This window comes from Daphnia magna, linkage group LG4 (genome assembly GCF_020631705.1).
Source record: "Daphnia magna isolate NIES linkage group LG4, ASM2063170v1.1, whole genome shotgun sequence".
Taxonomy (NCBI): Eukaryota; Metazoa; Arthropoda; class Branchiopoda; order Diplostraca; family Daphniidae; genus Daphnia; species Daphnia magna.
The window spans coordinates 9,129,464-9,139,482 of NC_059185.1; the positions used below are offsets into that span (position 1 = coordinate 9,129,464).

The following is a 10,019-nucleotide window of genomic DNA, read 5'->3' on the forward strand; positions in this document are numbered from 1 at the left end:
CAATTCGGCCCGAAAAAATTTTTGGAATTCACCTACAATTAAAGAAAAGGGGGAAAAAGAAAAGTTCGTGATTTTTCCATCTATCTGACATTTGGAACGTTTTCTCTCACGTGTTACAGCCAATGTTACAGTTGCCAAATTGGTAGAGGATGTAGACTACTTTTTGTCTTGTAAAAATGGCAGCCTTTTTCGGATAAAAACTTTTACGGCAGAATAAAAAATTTAAATACGGCATTTTAACAAAAAATAACGGTTAACAATTTTACATGGTGGACACGTTGCTTGATGAGTTTACGTGCTTGCTGACATTGTAAAGACAACTGCTAGACTTGTTGAATTTTGCACTTGTACAATTAATTAATACTAGTAACTTGGTGGCCCTTCTCCTTTCGATTTCAAGTTTTCAGATTCAACAAGGCAACCGCACTGGCAAGGTACCTCAGCAAGAAGACCCGAAGCTCATTCGTCAGACAGTCTGAATGTGAATCCACCCAATTATGAAAATAGCGCAAAGCAACGAACTGCACTTTTTTGTGACTGAAATATTTTCCATTTAAAGTGAACGTGTGAACGACATCCCAACAAATGTCAGGTCCTCACGAACGCGATATTTGAAGATCGAAAAGAAATGCGAGTAACAATTGTTTTTGTTTGTTTGCATAAAACATTTATTTGCTCAAGTACGCTCAGAAACAAGGCAAACGAACAACAATTCATGGAAACAAGCACCGCACACGGCTTCGTCGGAGGGTTTGCACTTGGTCGTTTTCCTCGTCACCTTCCCACCGTCGAGATCGTTTCGGTAATACGGCTTAAGTCTCAGTTCTAGGGACAAGGGAAGACAAGCAACTCGCCTCAGACCCCGCTCACGAGTGAGATCGACTCGATGAGCTGGCCGCCCTTCTGGGCCAGATTATACTTGTATAAATTCATGGCCTGATTTCTGGTGGTTACCCAGAACACTCAGAGGACGTCCCTGGATACTATCATGTGAACGTCTTGATATCGCATGTCTCGTGGCCTGCTACCTTTTCCTGGCCACACCATTTTGTCAAGAGCGACTTGAAAAGAACCAGTCGTAGGGCAGTCGAAACCTTCCGGCACCACACACCACGCTGTTCATTTCAGACCTCAATCGATCACTCGTGATTGGGTAAGTAAAGTGAAGGAAGAAGAGTGAAAAGATATATGTAACGGAGGGATTTATGAGAACTAGACAGCCGAAAACCGATCGGATCAAATCCTGGCCCTAGACAAAAGAAAAAAAATTAATATGTGTTCTCATTGAATAATGCTTACCTTTCGGATTGTAGCCGCACCGGGGCTTGTTTCCTTTTCCACTTCATCATCCTTCTCATGCAAGTGGGGACAGGCGACCACTTATAGGAGGAAAAGACGTCACGAAGTTACGATAATGTTTCGTCTCGTCAGACTAGTTAGTAAAGGCGCACTACCGCCACCTAGTGGCAAATACCAAAAGACGGCGCAGTACATCTTATATCGATACCGCGACCTTCCAGTCACTGATAATTCACTTTTTGAATAAAATTTTTGCTTTTCTCTGTCAATCATTGTTTAGAGTTGTTTTCTATTCTTACAAGTTTACAGGCTTTTATGGTTGCGTCTCATTTACCTGTCTCTACTATAATAGTTGTTATGTATCGGTCTACTTAACCCGAACACAGATGTCGCTCTGCTAACCCCCGGAATCCGGTCGGCCATATTGTCAGCCTCCCAGCTTCAGTGTTCAGTCTCTCTTAATAGTGTACCCTGAACGGTGGAAACTTGCTAGTGGCATAAATAAAGAATCTCGCCATGATTGAACGTCGCGTTGTGATACGCTCAACGCGGACATAACAATAGTCAGGACAGCCAAAGCAAGTTTTTCTTCTGTGCTGGATTTAGCCATAATCACACGTTCACTCTAAATGGAAAACATTCCAGTCACGAAAAAGTGCAGTTCATTGCTTTGCGCTATTTTGTTAATTGGGTGGATTTACTTAAAATGTCTAACGAAATGGCTATGGGTCTTCTTGCTGAGGTACCTAGCCAGTGCGGCTACCTTAACGAAATCTGAAAATTTTGAAATCAAATGGGAAAGGGACCAGCTAATTAAATTTTTACTTTATGAAAACCACTGCGTGGCCGTGCGTAGAGTCAACACTCTCAAAACAACAATGTTTTTTGTTAGAAGGCATTCAAACTGTTGAATGACTAAACTTATCTCGCTCTTGTTGCAATTTCGTTTGAAACAACACCATTTTTGGTTCCTTGTTTTTTTTCCTTGTTAATACCGTTAATACTTTACGTGCTGTATTGTAGTTGAACAAGTGGAACATTGAACAAGTCTTGCAGTTGTCTTTACAATGTCAGCAGGCACGTAAACTCTCCAAGCAACGTTTCCACCATTCAAAATTATCAACGTTTTTTTTTTCTAAACTGCCATATTTTAATTTTTACTTGAAAGATAAAAGTTTTAATTTTCTGTCGTAAATGAAAACAGTTGATTGAACAATCCAGAGGGCCACATTTTATTTCATTGCAGATTCAATAAATAAATAATTTTCTTTTGGTGCCCACTTTTAACCTCCGATTGAACAAAACATACCCCAATGCCGATCTTTCAAAATCCAGGGTAATGATGAGGTGGGAAATGAATCAGCCTGATGGCATAAGGCAACGAACTAAAGGTATATACTATCGCTCGGGGGGAATCGTTGGGTTATCATGTCCGCTGACGGAATTCGTGCTTTAACTAGTGACAGCAATTTCAAATTCTTTTGGACGATGACAGAAGGTAACGTTGATGAGATTGAATAGTAACATACCGATGTTCCTTGTTGCAATGCAATGCAAACTTGACACTTGAGCTCGATTTATAAGTAAGGAAAAAAATTCTACTATCGATAAGCGTCATTTTGAAGATTCAGTGAAAAACGAAATAAATCGGAAACATGACAGCTAAATACTGAATTTGTTAGATTTTCGGCAAATATTCCTATTTCGACTTTTAAATTTGACTGCTGCATTGAGCACAATCATTGATAACTTATCATAAATCATTTTTAATTAGTTAAAAGAAGTATTGTTTAAAAAAATTTTTAACTTCACAGACGAAGCGGGGCATGAAAAGTGAGAACGCGACATTGGACCCCCAACAGTGGCCCCGGAGGGTACCCCGACACCAGCCCCCCCGACACCAGCCCCTCCGACACTCCTCTTAAAATCATTCAAGTACGGGGGCCAGTGTCGTAGTATCATACGACACCAGCCCCCCCTCAAATTAATTCAATCGAAGGGGCTGTCGCAGTGGCAGTCGACAACAGTCCCCTTGTCAGTGATTTAAATGAAATTAATGAATAAAATTAAAGGTTGTGTTAATTTTGCCAGCCCACCAGCCCCCTCAAATTAATTCAATCGAAGGGGCTGTCGCAGTGGCAGTCGACAACAGTCCCCTTGTCAGTGATTTAAATGAAATTAATGAATAAAATTAAAGGTTGTGTTAATTTTTTAGTAAATATTGATTTACTTTAATTTAGTGTTCGTTTGTTACATTACACGTACGTCGTTACGTTACAAAGAAATTGCTAAAAATTAACATAACCTACAAACAATAGTAGCAGCAAGATCCGATATTCCAAAACTAGAAATTAAAAAATCATAAAATTAGCTCACAAATGGCTGAAATAACGTTCAACTAAATCACTGACAAGGGGACTGGTGTTGACTGCCACTGCGACAGCCCCTTCGATTGAATTAATTTGAAAGGGGGGGCTGGTGTCGTATGATACTACGACACTGGCCCCCCGTACTTGAATGATTTTAAGAGGGGGGCTGGTGTCGTATGCCTACACGACAAAGGTCCCCCCGCTTCTATTGCCAGGGGGGCTGGTGTCGCCCTCTTCGCCGACTGTAGCCCCCCTGAAAAAACGGTGGGGGCCAATGTCGGGGGGGACTGGTGTCGGGGTACCCTCCGGGGCTACTGTCGGGGGTCCAATGTCCGCATGCCGTCTGCTTTACCGCATGTTGTTCCTACTTTCTACAAAAAACCTGTCCACGAGCTGGTTAATTGACTGTAGGGAAGAAACCAATTGATTCTGATACAATCTAAAGCAAGTTTTTGTCATAAATTTGTATTGATATAGCGTTGCACGATATCTGTTGCGTCCGAAAAAATATTCACATTGCATCCGTCATTTGGGTTTAAAAACGTCAATTCAATTTCTAAGAATAAGGGCTTAAAAAATTCCACAATGAACCACTTTGCATGAAGCCCGCTCGTGCAATTTTAAATGACTTAGAGAATGGCAGAATTCGACGCCATTCATCAAACGAGCCACAAGTGGAGCACGTCTTACGTTACGGTCTGAAAATGGAGCTAGCAATATGACCATATCATAGACCCCGTTGTGTTGCGGTCCATTGCTGTAATAAATGCCAACATCTCCACGCTCCATGATAAAGGGACGTTGGTAATAGGCATTCTCTGCCTGGAAGGTCATTAGGCTACGACTATTGTATGGTGAACCAAATACAACAAAAAGACTGATACCTGCCTACGCAACAGAAATTAAACCTTAAAATAAAATTCAAAGAATTTAGCACAAAAGTCTAGAAACTAAATCTTACCTTCACTACGACCGACTGAAAATAGCTGGCGTATGTTGATGAAAACGAACGAATAAAGATGCTCTTAAGCTCAGAAGAGGCTTGAGGAGCCAATTGAAAGAGCAAAGTTGCTTTCTAAAAAAATACGTAAAATTCGGTAGAATTATTTTCTTTTAATTTAATACTGATGATCATACCTTATCAAAGTTCACTTCCACCGTCATGGAGCAATATTGATGATTAGAATGCAGCTGTTGTGGCAGAAGAAAAGAGCGAAGCATTGAAACCGTATTGTTGGGTGACGTCGGGATCGGAGAGGCCGACGGTACAGAAGGTGAAACAGGGACGTTCACTTGCTGCTGGTGACGATTTTGCTGAAGCTGAAGGAGCAGAATGAATGAAAGGATGTTGAGTCCTGCTGCATTAACCGCCTTGTCGTCGATTTGGTTCATAAGGCACAATTTAATTCGATTGAGCCAGGGGAGAGATGGCGCCATTTTGCCGTCAATTGTTTCCACGTTCATGGAAATCAGTATGTTTTTAGCCCCCTCAAATGTTTGGGCAAGTGACAACGCTGAAGAGTAGGCTGATTCGGCTTCAACTTCTACGGGTTGACTGCTTTGCTGGCGTTTTGAGTTACCCCTTGAAGCATCGCAAGGCTGGTGTAATTCCATTTCACGTAAAATCCCTACAATTAAGATGTTACATTGAAATATACATCTTTGACATTTGACATGCTAGAGGGCTAAAATAAATTGCAGTGCATCACCTTCGACTAAGCTTATTTGTACGGCATTATCTTCTTTCAACTGGGCCACATGCTTATCTAAGATCGAAATACTCTGTTTCATGGACTTTAAGTAAGAGTCGATTTCCATTCGCCGTCCTAACGCTGCAGATGACGAATTCAGTCACAAAGTAATCGTCAGTTTCAATTCAGTCGGCGTAGAAAGTGAACGACATACCATAAGAGAGATTTAGCTGAACTTTGTTCTTTTGATTCTGTGAGAGATGCTTTTCCACGACGTCATTACCTAGAGGCGTGATGGAATGCACACCGAATTGACAGGAAAGGCCAGCCAGTTCGTCGCAGGTGTGACACCATGCTGGCTGCCTACAATTTCAGTTAAAACAGAGGCATGCATTTAGGATGTATGGCAACTTGACAAGTTATGTAAACTGACCTTCGGCCGGAACAATTAAGATTAGTGATTTTTTCCTGTAACTCCAGGACTCTGAGAGCATGCTCATTAGTTCTTAGACTAACCAGACCACCGCCAGGGGAAGTGACAGTTCGACATGCCGGGCAACTTATCGTCATCGAGGAAGAATCTAGTAGCATTTTCTGCAAAATAAAGAAGATAGACACACAAAACGAAATTCTAGGCTAATCAGAAAACAAAACTTTTTGAATCATATTTACTCCTAGACAGCTGATGCAGAAAGTATGAAGGCAGCTTAAAAACTTGGGCAGGCGATCAGTGAAGTTGTACTGTTCGAAACACACGGCGCAAGTGTTAAGGTCGTCAGCCTCGTGGACTGCCGATGTAGCCATCGTATCCAAATATCAAGCCGTATTGACAAATCTCAAGCTTTTCTCTTTTCTTTAAAATTTACGTTTTTGTCTTGTTGATAAAACTAATCTACACCAGCTTTTTGGGGTAAAAACTTTTGCTCTAATATCAAAGACACGAATAAAATTATTGACCAACGTGCTCGTCCAACGAGTTGTGGCTCACGTCAAACTAATTAGTGACACCTCGATCTATCCTGCCTATAACCTCAGGTCGTCAGGTGTGCACAATCTCACTCTCCTTACTATACTAGTCCAGTAGGTGTGCTGGTGTCGTTTTTTGTCGATCATTTTTTCCAGAACAAAAGCTGCTAATGTCACGTATGCTGATCGAGTATTACACATCACTTTATTTTTAACTTTCAGCTCCTGCCATAAATAATAGTGACAGTTAATTCAAAAATTAATTAATCGTTGGTACATTAGCGCCATCTATGGTTTAATCAATCGAATCAAATTGTGTCGACTTCAAGTAAGCCACACGGTATTTGGATTATTGTGAATTGGCCAGTATGGCCACATCTTGAGTGCAGCGGAGAGAGGCAATGGAATATCCACTGCGAAGGCCTGATTTGGATATACAACTTATGATTGGCCTGCATATCAATTCCTCCCCAACACGAGCTTTTCTAGCTGCATACGAACATTTCTCTAAACGATTTCGGAATGGCCGTCGGCAAACAAGTTCCGAAAGATTTTAAGTTTGTTTTACTGAGGTTCAAAAAATTTCACGAGAAACTTGATTAGTGGAAAAGTGAGAAAATGAAACTCAAAATTACAGTAGGCTTGTCGTATTGAGGAATAAAAATCAGTATGTTACTGAACTTGAAATACTGTGAAATAAAACATTTCCTAAAAAAATACACGATTAAAATTATTAAAAAATATCTCATTAAACCCACTTGTAAGACTGGTCGCTGAATAACTTTGCTCAATAATCATATCGTACACAAATTACTGGTCGTACACACATACAGCACGTATGAAACCATGCTAATGCATTTACCTATTAGCGTCAATACTCTGTGGTAAGGGTGTTCCCTAAAGTGTTCCCTTTGTGTTGCCGTAGCGAACAACACCCCTATTCGGGAGTGCTGGATATTAGTTAGAAATTTAAAACACTTCATCAAGTTTTTGGTTTTTAATAAAGTTGAGTGATGTTCGTCACTATTTTTCTATAGCGATAGCAAAATGTCCGGTAACATTTGGTGAAAATTGAAACGTTAGAAAATAGGAATAAAATAGCTCAATGAATGCAACCTTAAAGTTATCAGCAAATCTGATATCGCCACGGTCTCCAGATCATTGTTCTATGTGAGTTTCGAGAGTTAAGCATTGTTGAGTAACAGAAATAGATATGTCCGCGATTTAACTTGTGATGGTTATTCTACACATTCCCATTAGTATTTATCTTTTTAAAAAAAAGAAATTGTAACAATATCTTTAAAAAACTACAGTGTTGACTGTATGGGGCAGATACGTTTCCGGTTATGTATCAATTTGGGTATACTATGCCCGACGATACATTGCTATACTATAACATGTATCCCGTACGTATATCCACCACAATAATGAGAGTTCACAGAACCCTTATATACCACGAATCTAGTGCCGAAACATCGTTCACAAAGCCTTGATGTAGTTTCCCAATTAATTTAATTTTTAAATCTATTTCGAAGAAAATTTACCCAATGTCATAAATGACCATTACGGGAAATTCAATAACGCGTACGATCGATTCTGTTTGTAAAAAAAAAAACTGTTTGGTAATGTGGAAAAAACATAAAACATTATTTGGGCGTGTTCTGGCTATCCCACGTCGTGCACGGTACTAGCCGATAATATCATACCACAAACTGGAAAAAGGCTTAGCCATTGGGAAATTTTCAGTATTTCACCAATAGGACATGAAAATGTATTTTTTAAAATCTATAATTGTATAGGCGCTCATGTCACCCACTGGTTCGCTTCGTTGTCAGGCCTTCTATGTCCAAGAGGTCTCTGTCGCCAAAACCTTTTTTCATGGGTATGCACATGCAGCTATTATATTTGTTATCTCATTACTACAAAACAGGTTTAACTGCTAAATAAAAAAATTCTAAATTCAAGTGAAACGTGGCAAATCTGATTGGTGAAATTTATTCCTGCTGAATACTCCGTTACCGAAAAGTAAGAATAGCAACAATTTCAAAAACCTGAACCACACAGTGGAAAAAAAGGAAGAATATAGAGGGTTTAAATGGCCTTTAAGATAATGACAGAGATTTAAATGGTATATCAGTATGCATATCGTGAAACATTACTTAAGTCATTTTTACTAATTTGATAAGATGTTTTATGGGCAGTCCAAGTTTAGGTGCAAAATGTTATGTCGTAGGGATTTCGTAATTCAATTGTAGGAAACGTCGGTTCCTCACGGACATGAATTGGACGAGAGCCAACAATATCACCCAGTTCTCGAAAGTTGAAAGTTGCAACCAGTTTACGCTCATCCCTAATCGGGGAAGGAACTTTTGAAAGAAGCTGATCATCTCTTCCGGCTTAACGTCACTAACGATTTTTTTAAAAGTTCGAATATCAGTAAAATGTTTCCATTATGATGCATGTCGTTAGTTATGTTCACTCACTGGTATTTGGCTGTTTGGGCACGAACCAGACCCGATCCTTCAAATATAAATTCACACTCCGTCAGGGTAACTGGCACTGGATTCATGAACGAGAAAGTAGTGAAGCATTCATGGCCTATCTGGGGATTTTCTCGCACGTGGTAAACGGAGGTTATTTTTAGCATTGAAATTATTTGCTTCCCGAAACAAATAATATTTTGGCCTACTGTAGTTACCTGAATATCCAACTTGGGTTTCTCCAGCTGGAAGTCGTCTTCTGCGCTCTACGATTGTTTAGTCTCTTGCACTGAAGCCATGGCAAACACCTTAATGTGACCGTAATCGACAACTCTGTCACGGTATTCCTTCCAGCTCATATGGAGTTGCAGAGTTTCTCCTATTTCAATTTACAAACAATAGCTTAAGATATTGGGCTTTCCAAACATTAGGAAAAAAGAACGAAACCCTGACGGCTTCCCGATTGAAGGGCAAACTGGCGATTGCTGCGTCCAAGACGGCGGGCAGTGACTCCTTTGTAATAGACAGAATTGGCACATAGGTATGTCACGATGGTTCTCGTTTCTTGTGAACGGTTCATTGAAGCTAATGGTTTTATTGGATTCCTTCAATGTCCTTATCTTTCTGTAATACAATAAAACAAGAAAAAAATATATAAAAAAAAACTAGTTTTCATGCCTGATTGAATTCAAATGATACACATAACTTTACTGCAAATTATACCTTTGCATGTGGACAACCCAAACGTTCATTAATGAAGACCAAGAAGACCATCAAAACTTTATCATAGAAAAACTACTGAATGTTTTATGCATGGTATAATAGGTTGAGAAGGTACCTCCACTGGGCCCTTCACGGTTGGGCCCGATTTCAGGACGTTGGGTGGCGCTAGTTGCCAGAGTAGGCCGACTTTACATGGGAGAGATAGGGAATATGATCGTAATTTCAATTCTGTTAAGTAGGAAATGAAATTTTTACAATAATTTTTTTTTTTATTTTTTGAAATATTTTTAGCCACTTAGTTCACTTTTTTATATAACGATATGTTAAATAAAATATTTTAAAACAATTTATATGGGTTCGCTTTGCGGTATAAGTTCGCGGAGGGTATAAAAAGGATAAAGGGGAAAAAATTCTGTTAACGAGCAGAAACCATGGCAACCAAGCAGAAGAACTATGTTAGCCGCCATTTTTTAATTTACGTTTGTTTTTAT

The 10,019-nt window shown here is 39.6% G+C and overlaps 1 protein-coding gene and 1 long non-coding RNA gene across 3 annotated transcripts; both read right to left on the reverse strand.

Annotated features, from left to right (window-relative positions):
- Positions 1 to 4,117: 4,117 nt before the first annotated feature.
- LOC116935741 lies at positions 4,118 to 6,434 on the reverse strand. The gene is made up of 7 exons (XM_032942999.2): positions 6,032 to 6,434; positions 5,793 to 5,953; positions 5,574 to 5,722; positions 5,378 to 5,500; positions 4,806 to 5,296; positions 4,630 to 4,743; positions 4,118 to 4,556 (listed from the first exon to the last, which is right to left on the reverse strand). The coding sequence occupies exons 1-7, from the start codon at positions 6,161 to 6,163 to the stop codon at positions 4,239 to 4,241; spliced, it is 1,488 nt and encodes a 495-aa protein (XP_032798890.2). The 5' UTR covers positions 6,164 to 6,434; the 3' UTR covers positions 4,118 to 4,238.
- A 1,870-nt stretch (positions 6,435 to 8,304) lies between these two features.
- Positions 8,305 to 9,685, reverse strand: LOC123471585. Of its 2 annotated transcripts, none has more exons than XR_006646389.1 (4): positions 9,529 to 9,685; positions 9,259 to 9,429; positions 8,809 to 9,184; positions 8,305 to 8,731 (listed from the first exon to the last, which is right to left on the reverse strand). It is a non-coding gene; the product is annotated as an uncharacterized LOC123471585 (long non-coding RNA). The 2 variants fall into 2 exon arrangements; XR_006646388.1 differs by having other exon boundaries at positions 9,253 to 9,429.
- Positions 9,686 to 10,019: the final 334 nt, after the last annotated feature.